The 21,229-nt window shown below is 37.9% G+C and overlaps 1 protein-coding gene across 2 annotated transcripts in view; it reads left to right on the plus strand.

The window, feature by feature from the left end:
- The first annotated feature begins 466 nt into the window (after positions 1–466).
- Positions 467–21,229, plus strand: part of VGlut (Vesicular glutamate transporter) — a 62,444-nt gene continuing 41,681 nt past the window's right edge. Inside the window, exons 1-3 of one of the 2 annotated variants that reach the window (XM_067768135.1) lie at positions 467–491; positions 1,421–1,614; positions 9,865–10,616. In XM_067768135.1, the coding sequence (XP_067624236.1) occupies positions 10,567–10,616 (50 nt within the window). In that variant the 5' untranslated portion in view covers positions 467–491; positions 1,421–1,614; positions 9,865–10,566. Of the gene's footprint in view, positions 492–1,194; positions 1,342–1,420; positions 1,615–9,864; positions 10,617–21,229 lie in introns of those variants that run through there. The other variant, XM_067768136.1, reaches the window with a different exon arrangement.

The raw sequence follows: 21,229 nt of genomic DNA on the forward strand, positions 1-21,229 counted from the left end.
ACCTTAAAGCTTTTTTGATTGGCCAGCTAGGCAGGTGGCAATACATACAACGCGGTATGTGGAGTGGGTTTGAGGTGAGTGATTTTGTATGTGGGTTTGTGTGCATGTGTTGGGCAACCAACGTAAAAACAATTGAAACTGTTGCCTGCTTTGCGCAGCCACCCTCGCCTCTTGCACACACACACACACGTACAAAAAAGTATCACGATTAATGCATGTGTGTGTGTGTGTGCGTGTTTTTGTGAGGTTGTGGAAATTCCTTAGCATCAAGGCAAGCAACGCAGCTTTTCACCAGACAAGCATTGCACTGCTCTCTACGTATTAGCAAGAGCAGGATAGGTTTAGTTGATGTGGTGAATTTCTCAATATCTTGTGTATGCTGGTCCATAGCAATGGCGCTGCTATGTGTGTGACCAAAAAAGGATACTGGGGCTAGTTCTTCGTGCGTAGTCCTGCTGTGTGGTGTGAACGGTTAAAGCGGAGCTCTAAACGTAATAGTGTGCAATTTAAAAAGAAATAAACCTAATATAATAATAAATTTAAGAATGTATTTAATTAAATGTTGGAAGTTAAAAAAAAAATTAGTGCATATATAAAGAAGTGAAAATTATACATCAAAGAAAAGAAAGGATTTCTGATGCCCTTAACATTTTTTTTTTCACCCTCGTAGCACGACAAAATCCCTTTCCCTTGTATATATGTACATATTCTTTAAAATTCTTTTATACTATAAAAGACTCACAAAAGTCCACTGGAATGCCGTGTGACTGACTGACTTCCAATGCGCTCTGTTAAACTTCCAAGGCATTGTCGTATTTTTAGCTGAGTCTAGAATTCTGCAGCAACATAGAGTGCACTATGCATTTATGAGAAAGTGCGAGTGAGACAAAATGCTTGCATAAATCATATCAACTCACTCATGCTAGAGCATTTTACACGTAATCACCTCGCCCCTGCATATTCCAGTTAACCAACCAAGCTCACACCTTTAATTTTTCTCCTACACCGTCTCATCGAGTACCTTAAATCTCAACTCTGAAACATTGTATATGAAATACATACCACCAACTAACCGTCATTGGGTATATAGTTAATCGGTATCTCGATCTTTTGCTTCTGAAGCTAAAATATACTTGGTCACGGTGCAAACGTTATTTATAGCGCATACCGTTTGCAGACAGAGTACCAAACGCTTCGCTCGCGCAGCTGATCGCTCGGTTTGCGTGATGTCGCCACTGCTGTTGGGGGAGTTTTAAGTTCTTTTTTTTTATTTGGTTCGAAAACCATTGTTTTTTAAATTAGTTCGTTCGGGGTTATGTTCTTTCGACATTGTTCTGAGCCGTAAGATCTCGTTTCGTTAAAAAATACACTTATATTACAATTTTTTTGAGAACTATATCATAATTTCCGATTTCTGCAGAACCATCCGTTTGCTACTCCGACGCCGAAATAAATTATCAATAACTCTACCGAAGTACCTTGTTTGTGATAAATATTAAGTGAACATTTAATTTGCTTCGTTTCCTATAAAATAAAAAAATATCAATAATATACCTGAGTTCAAAGGCATTATGATATCAAAGCTACAAAGAATGGATTACTTGGAACTCATATGTAAGTACTAATTTGTAAGATTTTTTACTTACGAAATTCGTCTACATAAAATTAAGAAAAAACAAGTAAGGACGGGACTGTCTTCAACTATGCCGAAGACTTCATACCTTTCATGAATGAGGCTGAACAATAATCTTATCCCGTTCGTAATCTCCAAATAATCGGATGTATAAGATAGGAAATATATAGTGAACAGATGTACATACCTAAACGATTTTTAAGATAATTATAAAATAAAAAATGGAAAAAACCCCTTATCTGAACGATCGGTTGTATGGGATATATATTACATATAGCTCCGATCGAAATGATTTTTACAGGAAATCTTCTATGATATATTAGAATATATGTCACCAAGTTTCACGTTTTTATATTGGAAACTAAGGGAGAAGTGGCCTGAACGATCGGTTGTATGGGATAAGTATATACTATATAACCGATCAAAGTGTTTTTTTCAAGAAATCTTCTATGATACATTAGTTTAAATATCAATAAATTTAACGTTTTTATATTGGAAATTAAGGGAGAAATGGCTAAAAATCTTTCTTTCTGAACGATCGGTTGTATGGAACATATATTATATAGCTCCGATCGAAATGATTTATTCATGAAATCTTCTATTATATATTGGAATAAATATCACCAAGTTTAACGTTTTTATATTGGAAATTAAGGGAGAAATCGCCAAAAATCTTTCTATCTGAACGATCGGTTGTATGGGATATAACTATATATAGCTCCGATCAAAGTGATTTTTTCAGGATATCTTCTATGATATATTAGAATATATATCACCGAGTTTCACGTTTATACTTTCTAAATTGCGACAGGAATGACCAAAATCGCCTTATCTGAACGATCGGTTGTATGGGAGATATATGTTATAGTGGTCCGATCCTACCGGATCCGACAAATGTCTAATATAATAAAAAAATACATACTTGTGCCAAATTTCATTGAGATGTCTCAAAATTTGAGGGAATAGTTTGCGTTCAAACAGACAGACGGACGGACAGACGGACATGGCTATATCAACTCAGTTCGTCGCCCTGATCAATTCGGTATACTTAATGGTGAGTCTATCTTCTATATTTCTCAACGTTACAAACATCGGACCAAAGTTAATATACCATTTCATGTTCATGAAAGGTATAAAAATCTAAATAAAATAATATAACGTCGTTGCAAAACCATCTATCAAGAAATTGCAATACCACCCAAATAGTACCATGTGGCAAACTTAAGCTTCTTAGCTCTGAGTTCAGTGCATTCATCTCCATCCAAAAAAAAATCATAGCTTTTATATTTGAATATCAATTTTGTAAAATATTGGTTAAATTGAATTCGGAATTCAAAAATTGCATTTAAGCTCTTTCACCTATATGAAGCGCCTAACGGGGAAAACAGGAAATTTTTTGAAAAGGTTGAATTTAGCTTGACTCTGTGTAGCGTTGTTTACGAATTTTAAAAATAAAATTTAAATAACTTCCCGATAACATACAAGCTTGAAACTTGGAATATAGTTCAGAACCCGATGACAATGCAATAAAAAGAAAAAAAGCTCCGCTAGGTGGCGCATGGCTCGATATATTTCAAAAAATCGCATTTTTGATCCGATTTGGCTCATATATGGAACACTAATTACATACAGAAGCAGACCCATGAAAAAAAAATTACGGCAAGGTGGCGCAAGGATGGAGATATTCAAAAAAACTCGTATTTGTGGTCCGATTTGGCTCATGAGGTGTATAAAAACTGGGCGTGGCTTCAACCGAGTTCGCCCATTTTCACAGAAAACGGTTAACGTCATAAAATCTATGCCCCTACCAAATTTCAAAAGGATTGGTAAATTTTTGTTCGACTTATGGCATTAAAACAATAAATCTTAGACAAATTAAATGAAAAAGGGCGGAGCCACGCCCATTTTTAAATTTTCTTTTATTTTTGTATTTTGTTGCACCATGTCATTACTGGAGTTGAATGTTGACATAATTTACTTATATACTGTAAAGATAATTAATTTTTTGGTAAAATTTTACTTTAAAAATAAATTTTTTTTTTAAAGCGGGCGTGGTCCTTCTTCGATTTTGCTAATTTTATTAAGCGTACATATGCCAAATTTCATCATGATATCTTCAATGACTGCCAAATTACAGCTTGCAAAAATTTTAAATTACCTTCTTTTAAAAGTGAGCGGTGCCACGCCCATTGTACAAAATTTTACTAATTTTCTATTCTGCGTCATAAGTTCAACCCACCTACCAAGTTCCATCGCTTCATCTGTCTTTGGTAATGAATTATCGCACTTTTTCTGTTTTTCGAAATTTTTGATATCGAAAAAGTGGGCGTGGTTATAGTCCGATATCGTTCATTTTAAATAGCGATCTGTGATGAGTGCTCAGGAACCTACGTACCAAATTTCATCAAGATACCTCAAAATTTACTCAAGTTATCGTGTTAACGGACGGACGGACGGACATGGATCAATCAAATTTTTTTTCGATCCTGATGATTTTGATATATGGAAGTCTATATATATCTCGATTGCTTTATACCTGTACAACCAACCGTTATCCAATCAAACTTAATATACTCTTTGAGCTCTGCTCAACTGAGCATAAAAAGAAAGCCTACCGCTCTGCAAGTTGACCCTAAAATTTTAAGTCACAAAATTGTATTTTATACTTTTTGATTTCAAATAAAAAAAAAAAAAAATTAAAAAAATAAAAACGTGTCCCTATATGTATTATATTTATTTACTGTCATCGATCTGTGAATTATGTTTGAAATTTTAAGTCTCTAACTCATCGAGAAGTCACTTAAAAGCCGGTTATAAATTTCAAAATTGTCATCTAATTATTTTTATCCATGTGCCGGATTTTTTTTTCCCTTTTTATTGCTTTATCTCAGTGTCTTAACCTACATATATGTGAAGTTTGACGTTTGTAGCGCAATGATAAGTTACTTAAAAATCTATATCAGAATTCCAAATTCTTCAAACTCTTATCTAATTATTTCGATCCGTGTGCCACCTAACGGCATTTTTTCTCATTTTGTTCCTTTGTCACGGTGTTTTAACCTATCTGTAAAGTTTCAGGTTTGTAACTCAATCGATCTCAAAATTCCAAATTTCCAAATTCTTAGCTAATTATTTTGATCCGTAGGACACCTAACGGAATTTTTTTTACTCTTTGCTGCATAGTCCCGATGTCTTAACGTATCTGTGAAGTTTCACATTTGTAGCTCAATGAGAAGTTACTTAAAAATCGATTGAAAAATTTGTATTGAAAATGCGGACAAACATTCAACCAACGTAATATAAAGGATATAAAATATTGTGACGAATATTAGCAACGCTAAGGGATACTGTCATCTCTAAGCCAACACTAAGCAGTGACTTGTATGCACATCAACAAGTCAATAATTATGTTTATACATATGTCCATACAAGCAGCAGAGAGCAAAAACACATGCATATATCTGAGATACTCCCAAAAGTGGGCAATCATCTGTGGAAGTTTCACGCACATACACACGCGCATACGAGAAGCTATAACGTGCATCTGAGTTATAGCTGGTAAACAAATAGTAAATTCTAGAAACGCCTAGAAATATGCGAACGAGGAAACCGAATAGTATAAAAGCAGCGTCAGCTGAGGCATGTAAATCAGTTTGATTTAAGCACGCTATCTGTCGATTGCATTATTGAATAGTGGAGCTATTTATTCAACAGTTTAGTGATTCGAATGTTAGTAGAAGGTTGCAAATAAGAGGAATTTCTCAAAATTCGTTACAATATTCAAAATTGAAAGAATGCAAGGTTACTTGGCATGAGGGGTTATAAAAAAAAATAAATGTAAGGCGCAATAACCTCTGAAGAGATCTAAGGCCGTACTTCTCTTCCAATTTGCGCCGTGCTCCCCTTGATTTTCCCTACAAATTGGCCGGACGGGACCTTCCTGTTTTATGCCGACTCCGAACGTTATCTGCAAAGCAGATGAGTTTTCACTGGGAGCTTTTCACGGCAGAAATACACTCGGAGAGCTTGCCAAACAATGCCGAGGGGCGACCCCGCTTGGACAAATTTTCTTCTAATTGAAACACCTTATTTCTAAAATTTTGATGTTGCTTTGCCCGGGGTGCGAGCCCAGGGCATACGGTGTGGCAGGCGGAGCACGCTACCATCACACCACCGTGGCCGAGGGGTTATACTCATACATTTTTGACAAATTTTTATACTCAGTTGAGCAGAGCTCACAGAGTATATTAACTTTGATTGGATAACGGTTGGTTGTACAGGTATAAAGGAAGGATAGATATAGACTTCCATATATCAAAATCATCAGGATCGAAAAAAAATTTGATTGAGCCATGTCCGTCCGTTAATACGATAACTTGAGTAAATTTTGAGATATCTTGATGAAATTTGGTACGTAGGTTTCTGGGCACTCATCTCAGATTGCTATTTAAAATGAGCGATATCGGACTATAACCACGCCCACTTTTTCGATATCGAAAATTTCGAAAAACCGAAAAAGTGCGATAATTCATTACCAAAGACGGATGAAGCAATGAAACTTGGTAGGTGAGATGAACTTATGACGCAGAATAGAAAATTAGTCAAATTTTGGACAATGGGCGTGGCACCGCCCACTTTTAAAGGAAGGTAATTTAAAATTTTGCAAGCTGTAATTTGGCAGTCCTTGAAGATATCATAATGAAATTTGGTAGGAACGTTACTCCTATTACTATATGTACGCTTAATAAAAATTAGCAAATTCGGAGAACAACCACGCCCACTTTAAAAAAAAATTGTTTTTAAAGTCATATTTTAACAAAAAATTTAATATCTTTACAGTATATAAGGAAATTATATCAACATTCAACTCCAGTAATGATATGGTGCAACAAAATACAAAAATAAAAGAAAATTTCAAAATGGGCGTGGCTCCGCCCTTTCTAATTTAATTTTTCGAGGATATGTGATGTATATTGGAACGATTTTCCGTCATCCCTTGTCAAATTTGGTTTTGAGACAAACCGGTTTCGGCGTTGTGCCATCATCAGTGTCGATTTTCGAGGATACTTTTAATGCCATAAGTCGAACAAAAATTTTCCAATCCTTGTGAAATTTGGTAGGGGCTTAGATTCTAGGACGATAGCTTATTTCTGTGAAAAAGGGCGAAATCGGTTGAAGCCACGCCCTGTTTTTATACACAGTCGACCGTCTGTCCTTCCGCTCGGCCGCTAACACGATAACTTGAGCACAAATTGATATATCCTTACTAAACTAAGTTCAAGTACTTACCTGAACTCACTTTGTATTGGTATAAAAAATGGCCGAAATCCGACTATGACCACGCCCACTTTTTCGATATCGAAAATCACGAAAAATTAAAAAAATGCCATAATTCTATACCAAATACGAAAAAAGGGATGAAACATGGTACTTGGATTGGTATATTGACGCAAAATATAACTTTAGAAAAAAACTTTTAAAGATGGGTGTGACACCTACCATATTAAGTAGAGGAAAATGAAAAAGTTAAGCAGAGCGAAATAAAAAACCTTTGAAATCTTGGCAGGAATACTACTCGTGGTGTTACATATATAAATAAATTAGCGGTATCCAACAGATGATGTTCTGGGTCACCCTGGTCCACATTTTGGTCGATATCTGGAAAACGCCTTCACATATATAACTACCACCACTCCCTTTTAAAACCCGCATTAATACCTTTAATTTGATACCCATATCGTACAAACACATTCTGGAGTCACCCCTGGTCCACCTTTATAGCGGTATCTCGGAATCTATAGAACAAAGCCCCACGCCATTTTAAAATAATCATTTGCACCTTTCATTTGATACCCATATCGTACAATAATATTCTAGAGTCACCCCTGGTCCACCTTTAAGGCGATGTCTCGAAAAGGCGACCACCTATAGAACTAAGGCCCACTCCATTTTAAAATACTCCTTAACACAATTCGTTTGATACCCATATTGTACAAACCCATTCTAGAGTCATCCCTGGTCCACCTTTATGGCGATATCCCTAAATGGCGTCCATCTATAGAACTATGGCCCACTCCCTCTTAAAATATTCTTTAATACCTTTCATTTGATACACATGTCATACAAACACATTCCAGGGCTACCCTCGGTTCATTTTCCTACATGGTTATTTTCCCTTATGTTGTCACCATAGCTCTCAACTGAGTATGTAATGTTCGGTTACACCCGAACTTAACCTTCCTTTCTTGTTTAAATTAGCTCTGAAATTTTTAGCTTTCATGGCAACTTTTTTCCGGGTCACCACTCGGCAGTGATTTGCAAACACTCCGAATATATTTCTGCCATGATAAACTTCTCAATGAAAATTCATCTGCGTTGCAGATGCCGTTCGGAGTCGGCACAAAACATGTAGGGCCAGTCCCGCCAATTTGTAGGAAGAGAAGTTCGGCCTGAAATCTCCTTCGAGGTTATCGCGTTTTACATTCATTTTATTTCTTATTTGCTCCGCTCTAAAATATGGTGCAGCTCTAGATAAAAAGAAGGAACATTTTATGCCAACTTTTTGAACTCTTAAGAAAATAAAGAGCTTCGCGTATAGTTTTGAACTTTATTATACCTCAAGTTAATGAAATATTAGAAATTTTTACTCATGAAATTGAAAATTTAATAAATTTAAAGAAACTTTTCACTATTACGTTTCTTTTCATGGTTAAAGGGCCGGACTTTTATTCTGTCCTTAAAAAATAAAAGTCCCGATTTAACTTAATTGATTGGCCCACTAACAGCATTCAGATCTACATAGATGGATCTAAATTGGATAATAGGGTCGGAGGGGGTGTCTATTCGAAACGATTGGAGATACAAAAATCGTTTCGCCTTCCAATACAAGATGCTGTGGACTGCCTTAGGCAGAAGCCAGTCTCTCAGAAGCAAATTTATATTTTCTCAGACAGTCAAGCAACACTGAAAACACTTGGATATGTCACAACTAATTCTGAAACTGTAGGAAGCTGTCGCAGATCACTGAACGTGATGGCTGAACATCTTAATCTGCATCTGGTATGGGTTCCGGAACATAAGGGTATACCAGGTAATGAGATGTAGGATGAGCTTGCAAGAAAGGGTACCTCCCTTCCACTTTCGCCACCCTGAAAGAGGTTGGGCATGCCGCTCTCCACCTGCAAGCTCAAGATAAAGGAGGCTCTACTGATGGAAGCGGGAGCCAGTTGGAAGCATCATGATATATGCCATACGGCTAAACTCACATGGACGGAATGGAATGAGAAGAGATCGCGAGAGCTTCTCACCCTCCGTAAGAGGGATCTTTCCTTAGTTGTAGGTCTTCTCACTGGTCATGTTTGTAGTGGACCACATGCGGAAGGGATTGGCGCTCCATTCAATGATTATTGTAGAAGCTGCGGCAACGAAGAAGAGCCTGAAACTGTTAGGCATCTAGTGTGTGAATGTCCAGCGCTCGGTAGAAGGAGGCAACGTTTTATGGGCAAGATGTTTCTCGTAGATCTGACTGACATAGCTGAGGTCAATGCACGATGCTTAGTTAGCTTCACAAACTTAACGAAGTGGTTTGATTAGGAGAGTAGGAACAAATCCGTGTGGTTTCACAATGGGCCCATAAAGGCCTAAGTGTGCCGCTCCGATGTGGACGGCAGCCACTTGAACCTAACCTAACCCAACTTTTATTTTCGGACTTATAAAATAAAAGTCAGCATTTTTCTTTTATTTGTGACTCTTTTTGAAAAAAGGCCAAAAAATGAAAATGATGCATTATACGTCATGAAAATGATATAATCCCCGGTATTCCACGAAATTTTTGACCCGAAATTTTTCGACTCGAAAAAAGAAAATGACTATTAAAATGGGTCCTTGTTAAGAGGTATACGAGTATAAAATAATCGCACTTTATTGAAATTCTTCATGAAATAACTATTTCCATACAGAAAACAACTTTGATGATACCTCCTTCCCCTTATGCTCCTAAAAATATGCAATTGCTCGCAATTTTACAAAACTCATCATATTTGCTAACCGAGTAGAAAAATTTATTAAAATAATCCGCTTATGCTACATGGAGACGGAGAGGGTGATGACGGGAAGAAACAAATAAATTGCACACAGTAAACTTTACCATTTACCGTTATCAGCAAATGAACACGCTTCACTAAAGCACAAAAACTCATCATGATTTCTCTCTTTTCCACATTTATTTGCAGAAATGGCAAATGACCCACGAATACGATGTATGCTGCCACAACTGCTGCTGCCTGTGCTGATGATCCAAAAACAAGAAACCGAAGACCAACATACAAACAAAACAACAACAGCAAATTACAACAACCAACGTTTACAAGGAGTGGAGTTAAGAAAACCTACAAATGAAATGAAATAAATTAAAACCAAGGCGGATTTCAATAAGTCTGAGTGCGTGCTGATGTGAACATCCGGTAGAACCGAGTTTGTGAAAAGCATCTCTTTGGAGTGTAAATTGCGTGTGAACGCAGTGTAGAGTGCTTAGAAAATAAAGAAATCAAAATTTGTAGCATAACTTTAGGCGCTTAAATGAGTTGGCGTGAAATTAACGGTAGATAAGAGAATTAGGCGAAAAAGGTGATAAAAAGAATTAAATGCGATTGAAGCAAAGTGTAAAAAGCGTTTTAGTGCTACAAAGTTAGATGATTGGGACCACCCATGACGCGAAAATTAACGCTGCGCGCTGTGTTTAGAATATTATAACCAACCACGAGTGTACAAAAACAATAACAAACCCAAACAATAACAACAAAAACACGAGCATATAATAACAGTTGTAACAAATATAACAACACACCAGTAAAAAGCGCAATCACAACCAGTAACAACAAAAACAAAGTCTTATTACACAACCAAATCAGAAGCGTACCAATCTCACCATCATCATGAAGGGCTTAACAGCGTTTAAGGAGAAGGCGGCTGGCGCTCTTACTGGGTAAGTTTGGCACTTTGAGTTGCAAAAGTTCGAAATTTAATTTAACGGCCCAGTGACTGGACATTTGAAATGTGTAGTTTGCGTGGGGGGAGGATATAAGGGATATTGAACGTTGGGCAAGCAAATTGCATTTTTTTGTTAAGTCAAATGGTTGGCGTTATTTGAGCTGGCGGAAAATGAATTCATTTACGTTTGAGTTACGGTTTATTATTGCATCATATTTCTGCCGTTCATCAGCTTTTAATTTAGCTGGAGTGGGCGGGCTATGGTTTCAGTGAAGGTTTGCTGAAATGGATATCAAAAGCAATAAATATTTTCATATGGTTATGTTGTAGTTTAATTAGAAATTCGATTGGATAAGAAGACTTACCTAGAGGAAGAACTTTTTTAAAGTAGGCATTTAATATTTATATGCCATATATAAGGTTTTAAAAACGATAGATAGAAAAGTTTATAGAATTTTTCTTATTATATCTATATTGATAGTCCAATCGACCTTATCCGTTCTCGGGATACAGAGGGTTTCGCAAATTTTAGTGTAATTTTTCTGATCCTTGCAAATATAGTTAAAACTATTTTTACTGTAGGTTTTTTACATTACATCCGACTTTTGTAGTGATATGTCATAATTTGGCCTCGAGAACCTCTATATTTGCTTCAGGAATCCATTTGGGCTCTGAAGCCTTTTCCACATAGTCGTTTTATCTCTTTGGTTAATTCTGTAGCTTGTTGAAACCAAAAGCGTACTTAAAGAGGTTTCAACTCGCTTAGCTGACTATCTATATACATATTTAAAATTCAAATTATGTATGTATGTATGTATAGATCGGGTTGCGTCCTAAACGGGTATACCAATCACAACCAAATTTGCACCACACAGACTAGAAACCTTCCTAGGATGGTCGCAGGCTAAAAATAATTTGGATACATAAAAGGGGCGTGGAACCTACCATACAAATGGAATCTTTGGTACTACATAACTCTGAAGGTATTGCTGCTAGAACATCGGAATTTAGTAAGGAGTTATATTAGGTCTATTCCTAACACCACCTAACACTAGGGGGCGTGGCACTTCCCATAAAAATGGAATATATCATACTGCATATCTCTGGATATAGTAATGGTAGGATAATGAAAATTGGTAAGGAGCTATATGACTTTAACTCCTAACAGTCCCAGTAATATATGGAATTGAGAAAAAGAAGATAAAAGGGATTAAGAACTATGGCTGCCGTAAAAAATTAAGTTATTTCAACACGTAAAGCTTGATTGCAGTGCTGGGTTTGGCTGTTATACCTTTAATATTATTTTGGGGTTTGTTATCTTTAGGATTGGTATTTTTGGATGCGCCTGGAGGAACCGAAAAAAAAACTGTCTGCTAAATTTTATATTAATTGATCCAAGAGCAAAAAGAGAAATCACTATGGCACTTGCTTCCTCACGTACCGCGGATACCCTTTGTGTGGTGGACGTACAGCTCACTCCGCATTTAAATTACCACTGTCTGCCAACATCTGATACACCGATTTGCAACATAAGCAAACGGTCAGGCCAAAGTGAGCGTGTGTGATGAGTGCACCATAACTCATAAGCAGTCGTTGCAAGTTTTAGACCGAACCCTTACGGATTTGAGGTGTATTGATCATCCCAAGGGTGGTGCTTTCCTCTTACTTGCTGGAACAGCCGCAGATGAAGTAAATGTGTACTTTTTCATGAGCGTATTTTGGTGGAAACACTTCAGCAGCAGCTTTTGCTAAGCTACTTCTTGAAATAAATTATGGCAAAATTCCTATTTCTTTACTAGCAGATTTTGTGAAATTATGACATCACCTAAAGCTTTAATAGCTAGTGCTTTTTCCAAATATTGAATCTATCTTTACAATCTATAAATGGCTTCATGAAAGAGCATTCTTGGCACCTTAAAATGAAGATGTGAATATAATTAGGACGGAGACGACTTAAAACTCTATTAACACAGTCGTGGAAGAATTCCAAGCTGTGCATATTCCTTTGAGTTCCTAAACTCTTTTGAGCCATCAGAAATTCCTCCTCATCGATTGATTCCTAAAAAAGGGCCCATAATATTTATAACAAACCTCTATAGCTTCAAAATTTCCGCAACTCAATTGTCAACCTCACCTACGGGACGGGAATCCTGTTACAAATATGAATGTATCCTTATCTTTCTACAACTTTTTTTTAATTTAGTCCATGGTGCGAAATCCGCTATACTCTGTATAAGAGCTCTACGAGGTCGGCTGATGACAACTCTTGCAAACCTTTTAAGAATTATGATTTGGGAGCATGCACAAAGAAAGTACGGTTCCTTTTAAAGGAGGCTACCATTGCCCCGAACTGGTTGAACTAGACATAAAGCGATCGGATTCACCGAATGCCAGTTTATTCAAGACAAACTAAACCGATTTGTAGTTACTAGCGTTATTTCTTCCAGTACGTTCACTGTGTTGGCCTTAGGTTGGTAAAGGACTTCGTTGCCTGTTACGTCGTAAAAGGCCATCTCTCCGCGATTCGCATAAAGGCGACGTTCTTAAACGAAATATGTTTAGGCGCTTACGGTTAAGAAGATGTGCCTGCAGATGAGGGTAAATCTTTCTTAATGATAAACTAATATCTTCAAATTTATGACAAAATGCTAGTTAGGGTTCCTTGATACTACAGACAGAAAATTCAGCACTCATGATCTAACAATTGCCAACGGATTGACGTTGACCGACTTAACGGCTCCTGAACAAGGAGCACGAAACCGAATGGAACGCATCGCGCTTTACGGCAGTCATACACCAGAATCAAAAATTTGCGCACGCTACTAGCCCCACATATTGGCCCGAACCACTACCTTGTAACAACCAAGATACGCACACCCCTGCGAAGAAGACGCCGCGGATTTCGTAGTCCCGAGAAAAACAATTTGCATACTGCTTACAAGCGTAGCAAACACTGATGCCGAACTTCGAGACTACATGGATTTTCAGATGCTGTCTCATAGAAGTAGCACCTGAAAATTAAAAAAAAAAATCGCTGGATAACAGGAAGATTTAATGACCGTGTCAAACTCCTTCAGGAACGATAATTCCGACATGGTAGCCTAACTACAAGGTTTGCTGCAGTTTAGGAGGGAACCTCTTTGCTAGAAACCTTAAAATAAGATAACTCAGAGGAACGGCGGACTGCCAGTCGAGCTGCGCAAACACGAAAGCCAAGATTTGAAGGAGGAGACACGATTTCGCAAGCCACTTATGAGCCCCAAGAGCTTCCCTAGCTAAGTCATGTTCTACGTATAGATGAAAGTGGTACTCTTACAAAATTTTCCTATTGACAATCGAATTTGGTAGCGAAGGAGAGAGGAAGCCCTCACTAAGTAGTGACAATTTGCTTGAAGTTCTTGATCGTACTCCTTTTTCCAGCCGATATATGTTCAGAGCTTTGTTGTTTTTGAAGGCAGCGCGAAAATCTTCATACTATAAAGGGCTTTTTTGTGATCGTCAGCATTAAATTTCTTCTTCTGGTTGAGTGCTTTTTGATCAGGGACAGCTATGTTATTTGATGAAACTTTACCAATTAAACCTGGCGCGGGTAGTACCCATGTTTTGGACACCGGTGTGTGCATTCAGCCATCCATCCAACTATTAATTGACGCTTCGTCTTGGGGGGTAAAATTTCCGACTATGGAGTAAAATATCACTCTTATATCATTTAGCGTTCTTTACGCTCGTAGAGTGCGGTTTCCGCCATCGCACTTTTTCTTCATTCGTGCAAGAACGCAGATGAGTGAGAAGTTAAAGTACTTATACTTCTTTTATAATTATATCGACCAGACTTTCGTTTCCATAGCTGAACGGCAGTATTTGGTGACGAAGTCTATCGCCCACCGCAAATCCAACACCGAAACTGCGCTTATTTGCATGATCACTAAATGTTATTCGTTCTATTTGTCTTTTTTATGTTTCGTTTATATTGTTTTTCTTGTTGTAGCAGTGCCTCGCCCCATCCAATAGATGCGGCGAATCACAAATTGTCATCAATGTCCTCTAATGGGAGTCCAAGGAAACTTGCTGTTTCAACAGGGGTGGACCATAATGAGAGGGGTGTTAGACGCGTTGGTTCCACATTACAATTGAAGAGATAGTTGGTGTCATGTGGGGACACATTGCAAGCAGGACATACATTTTTTATGTCGGGTTGATTTCGGATAAGAATGAGTTTAACATGTTACAGTACCCAGATCGAAGGTGAAGTAGAGTGACGTGCGTTCCCCAAGGGAGAGTGCGTTCCTCTTCTGCTAGTTGTGGATATTTTTCTTTAAGTACCGGAATCGCCGGGCAATTCCTGGCATAGAGGTCCACGCCTGTTTTTGGATATCACTGAGGACCTGCTTGTAATTTTTGGCTTCATACGGATGGATTCTCAGGTGCCCTATTTCCTCACATTGCTTACGGAGATGACCCTTCAGCCACTGGGAGGTGTAGCCTCATTAATCAGATGTCTGTTGGGAGGACATCAACCAGCGGGACAAAGGATATTTGACCAAAATAATCCGCAAGATGTGAACTGCTTTAACAACATGCAACCATGGTGGAAATGGGAGCCAGGAGCTTTTCCCACCTGCAGGAAATCTTACACACGATCCCGTGGTACATATGGACTTTACCTATTAAAATGCAACGTTTTATGCAACACCCTAATGAAGGATGAATAAACTCGATAGAATATCCCAATTGTTTTAAATTCTGCAACAACAAAAACAACACTACTTCCTAATGCAAGTAGTTATGTAAGATTTATAGCTGCGAGGTTTCGAGACCTTCGTGTCGAAAAATGTTGGGGATTTGCATATCTTCCAAAGCTTCCATTACTAGTATTACGTAATTTTTCCAGCGATGGCTACCTTGCCTCCAGCTTAGCAATGGGAGTATAACCAGAATTAGTGACGCAAATATTTCTCCATTAATTCCAATTGGCCACATTTTATGTACTTTTACGTTTCTGAGAACTTTTTTCGGAGGAAGATCTTAAGATACTACTTTGCTTATGTTATTATTGTTGTAGTGATAAGGATTCTCCCCGAAGGCTTTGGGCAGTGTTATCGATGTGATTGTCCTTTGCCGTATGGAGATCTGGTACGTTCCGGTAATAAGCACCATTAAGGTGCTAGCCCGACAATCTCGGGAACGATTCATATGGCCACATTAAACCTTCAGGCCATCCCTCCCTCCCCACCCCCAAGTTCTATGAGGAGCTTGGGGTCGCCAGAGCCTCGACTGTTAGTGAAACATGATTCACCGCGGATAGGTGAGGTTGACAATTGGGTTTGGAGAAGTTATATATTGTGCAGGCAACCTGAAAGGGTTGCGCTACACAGCCCCTTGAATCTGGTATTTTAGTCGCCTCTTACGACAAGCATACCTACCTCGGGTATTTCTGATCCCCTAACCCGCTGAGTCTACTTTCCTTATCTTATCCAACGGCTTCAATATTGGTTGAATAGCTTTTATTCTAAATATTACTCATCGTGCCAGCTAACCATGGTGTCCTTTGCTTTTTTAAAGCCCATTAAACTAATTTAATGGCATATTATTATGGCTGTTAACTTTATTAAGTTCCTCGATTGGTGGTTAAAATGAACTTAAACAATATTTTAAGTATTCAAAGCTCGGCAAAGACATTGAGTGCTTCAACCACTTAGAGACAAACAAAAGAAAACGAAATTAAAATGCGTGCAAAGCGTGAAAAGCGTGAAAATGCTATTCATATCAAAAACAGAAAAGACGTAAGTAAGTTAAGAGCAAAACAGGCAGCATCCTTACAAAAACAAGGCATGCTGACAGCCGACACTCAAGGAGGACGCCATAAAGAAGACGAGCGAGCACAAGTGTCTGTCAGCATGGTCATTGTTCCAGTGCACAACGTGGATAAGCAAAGGCGCGAAGACTTGCCTACGTTTTGTCGAAGCGTCTAAAACGCTCTGTATTGAATTGGCATTTGTGTGCCAGGCCATGTGAGTGAGAATGAGTATGTGTGTGTGTGTGTGTATCGCTATATCTACTCAATATGGTTTGTGCGCCTAAAAGATGCACAAAAAATCGATCTGCATTGAATGCGAAATTAAAATAAGAATAAAATAAGTAAAAGCTATTTTTCGATTCATTTAAATTTGTATGATATCTGAAGTTGTTGTTGTGGAAATAATTGTTTGAGCTTTCATTCACTTTCACTTGCTTTCATGTACCACTTTTCACATTCGCAATCGCTTCTAAGTTACGCTCTGAAGTGTTTGCTTCATTCTATCGTCTTGCACGCTCCGTACTGCAGATCTTTCAAGTGCGTCCTTGGCAACGTGATGGCGGCAATTGATAGCTGTACATAGAATTTTCATGCAAAATCAAACGGCACTTTCATTGTCACCCTCCTTGCATTGTCGGCGCTTCACACACTTGTTGGTATTGTAATTGAAATTGCTTTGCTCACGCACAACACAACATAACACAACACAATGCTTTCATCTTAATGGTTTCTTAATGTACGTCTTTATATTCATTTTGTGGTATACTGAGCATGGCTAGAGCTTTCTTCAAATCAGCAAAGGAAAGAAAGGGACAACTTGTGTAAATTATGCGACTTCTACAGCTGTTTTATGTTTTGAACCCCTCTTCCGAGCTCTAGTGGAGGTACTGTATCTAGAACTTATAAAAGACTATAAAGTTAGCTGAATAGCAGAGAATTTTGGAACGATTTCACTTCATGTGAACCCGATTTCGGAGTTGGGCCATCTTCAGGGTCAACCCAGTTGGCGAAAAATAACATTGAAAATGCGACAAAGAAGACATTAGTTATTTTTTCATATAAAACTTTGTTTTGGGGTAAATGTGTTTCGAACTTCTGCCTCTTTCTGTGTCAAATTTTGACTATTAAACTAAACCTGAAGATGGCACATTAAAAGCTTTCACTGAAACCTCATCTGATTTGCAGATACCGTTCGGACTTGTTTTAAGTTGGTCACGTCCCACCAATTTGTATGAAAAAGCAAGAGGAGCACGACGCAAATTGGAAGAGAAGTTCACCTAAAATCTCTTTGGAGGTTATCGCGCCTTAAATTTTTTAAGAACTCTGTTCTAAACTCTGGAAGAGGTATTATAAAATAGCAATCCATATTGAAAAGATTTTGCGCCAGCCATTTTAGAAGGAAACTGATTCCGGAGTTTTGTCATCTTCAGTGCCAGTTTAGCGAACGAAAAACTACACTGAAGATGGAAAAACAAAGAAAACAGTTATTTTTCATATGCTGAGCATAACTAGAAACGTATATAAAAACGAATATCCGTTAAATTTTGGCAAAATTGATTGGTTTGGAGGCAAATCTGTTTCGCAATTGCCCTCTCTTCTGTGTCACATTTTGAATACCTGGCAGACACTGAAAACGGTAAACCAAATAATCAAAAATGTTTTGGGTTTAATGAGGACAGTTAGAAGTCTCTATATATTAAAAATGGATGAAGAGGGGAGAAGACATACGATAACGCCCCCTGTATTAAAATTATACTTAGGCGTCTTTATATCCAGGGTTGGCAAGGAAGAAGCCTTTGGTACTGCAGTCGAACAATTTAGTCTCCAAGATGAAACATTTTTCAAAAGACACTAAGTCTATAACGTCGTCATCGATGGCAGACAAAGTTCCAGTGTTCTGGGTATGCGCGCTCTAAGACATCTAAATATCGGCTCCGAGCACTCCTTTTTAGCAGTCAAAATACAAACGCGTATCTGTGTAGCGGAGGAAGTGGGCGCAGTGACACAATTAAAATTTGTCGTCGAAAATTCAGCAGTGGAAGGATATTTCTCTCTCACTACGTAACGCAGCTGCTGGAATCATAAGTTGAGGAATGTCGCATTGCCTCCAAAATAAGTACGGTACATATGGGCACGGTGCGTACGGGCGACTATATTAAGAAGAGAAAAAAACGCGATGCGGAATGGCGTGAGGGCGAGAAGCTTCAAATTCTTGCAGATAGGAATAATTTTCGAAATACATACCAAAAAATTTGGCAGATGACGGAAGGTTTTAAGACAGGGCCAATTTCTGTAGAATTGATAATGCCCACCGGTAGCTGACGTACAAGGCAAGCTTAATTTGTGCAAGTGCCACTTTTCCTCATTGCTAGCTAGTTAGGAAGAAGACGAAATATGTTTATTCCTGATGACGGAAAACACGTTGCGGCACCCAACTTTGACGACGTGAGAGTGACAATATCACTGCCAAAGGTTGACAAGGTGCCGCGGAACAACGAACTACCCGCCGAGCACTTTAAACACTGAGGCTAAGATTTGGTAAAGATTATGGATAAATTGCTCTCCAAAATATGGTTGGACGACAGCACACCTCCATGAAGAAGAAAGAAGTTGCCCCATACCGCGTTAACTACCGCGGAATAAGCCTGCCCAATATTGAGTTTAATCTTTTATTTAGCGTACTGCAAGACTGACTGAAGCCCAAAGTCAACGAACTGCTTAGACCTTATCAGTGCGGCTTCCGAAATGTTAGATCTTTGATCTTCACGATGCGCATCATGCATGCTGTTGATATTAATTTCATTGGCCATAACAAATGGGCCGTAAGTTCTGTGTTCTCTGAATTGGATAAAGAGGTAAACAAGTAGGTGTTGTGTAAAATGAGGACAAGACGACGAATTGCTTGGAATCATGGACGGTGACGAGGAAAGATGAGATGGCTCTTGAAATGTTCGAAAGAAATATTCCTGTCCGCTATACCGACTACTAATATCGATCGGGGGTATAGTGATGAGCTATATGTGCCTTACGCAAATATAAAGACAATCCATTCAAAAAAGTATTTCAATCGACACCCGTATTTGGAAACCCGTTTTACTTATAGAAGGTTGCTTAAAAGCTACAACAATGTCAATTACTCCTACAGTTTTTGATCAAGAACACTCAGCTCTTTCCGCTTCCTTCGCGTCTAAAGGTGCAGCGCTCTAGCTCATATTGTTGTATCACAACAGGTTAGGCGACCTCTCTGTGTGTCCAAGCTTACGTCTTGCTACCTAATCATATTTATGAATGAGTGCTCCGTTGCGATGTTGATCTGTGAAATAAGTGGTCGTATATAAAGAGCAGTGGAGAGCTATCAGAATTCTCACTGGAAATCATATTTCGCTCGCTCCCTCTAAAATATCAAATTTCTTAACGGAAACTATAATAGTGCATAGTATATCATATCATAGTATTCAACGACTTTAGTATGCAATAAGCAAGTTGAGAAAAAGTTAAAATTACTTTAAATTATTTATCCAACATAATACAACTTTTCAATCTCTTGTAAATACTTAAGTGAAAATTCTTCAATGTATATGTGCCGCCGGAAAATTGTAAAATTATAGACATACCACACTAAAACTCTTTGCTGCTTAGATCATAAATTCCATAAAATGAAAGACGAATCGATGACACGGCAATAAAAAAAGTTAAATATCACAAACACCAACAACAAATGAAATAAATAAAGTTGTAGCGGTAAAAACATGCCAAACGTATGACATTGAACGCTGTGGAATGTATGGTATGTCACGCGGTTCGAAGCGCCTGAAGGCGTTGCTGTCTCGCACTTATGGAACCGGAATTCCGGACACGTTTCATGCACGTGCACCAAAAGAGAGATTGTATGTGCACGATGGGCGGATATTATTATGAAGTGCAAGTTTTATGAGCATAAGTTTATTTACTAGGCAACATGAAGCTGCAATGGTGTAAATTTTAAAGGGAATGTGTGGCGAATGAGTAGTGGACCAAGGAATGTATGCTTGTTTGTGCAGTTTTGAGCTCACTCAAGAGTGATTGAACAATTTTAAGTGGTATTTGAAGGATATGAGAGAAAGTAGAATTCTTATGATTTTCCGATTATTAGTGTGCCCTGTTTAGGTGATTTGTTGATATATTAATTTTTGCTGGAAGTTTTAAGAAAATTTAAGAGTGACGATATACAAATCTTTTATCTGATTTATTATTCTGCTTTTACCATCTTATTTGTTATGGCTGGGTTTTGTTGAATTTTCATCATCCAAAGTCAAGTAGGTTTGGCCTTACGCTAAAATACTTCCAGGAAATATAGTGACAGTAGCGGAAGTTGCAGTCATTTACCGAGTATGCATTCTCTGAAGCACCATCAGAAATAGCCTAACAACTCTAAACTTTTTCGGCTGCTTCGCTGTAGTGGTAAAATAACATATTTATAAGTTATATTTGATTATCCACCATCGAGTAGCGTAACAATAGGTCGTCAAATCCTCACCTGGTAAGCACGTCCATTTAATACGAAGAAAGACATCAACAGCTTCTACATATTTTCCAGTTTAAGTGCAGAAAATTATAGTTCAAGTTCAGAAAATTACAATTCAAGTTCATAAATTTACAATTCAAGTTCAGAGTTTCCAATTCAAGTTCAGAAAATTGGAATTCAGTTCAGAAATTCCAATTTAAATTCAGAAATTTACAATTCAAATTCAGAAAGGTACAATTGAACTTTAGACATTCCAATTTAAGTTCAGAAAATTATAATTATAGTTCAGAAAAATACATTTCAAGTT

This window comes from Eurosta solidaginis, chromosome 2, assembly GCF_040869045.1.
Source record: "Eurosta solidaginis isolate ZX-2024a chromosome 2, ASM4086904v1, whole genome shotgun sequence".
Lineage (NCBI taxonomy): Eukaryota > Metazoa > Arthropoda > Insecta > Diptera > Tephritidae > Eurosta > Eurosta solidaginis.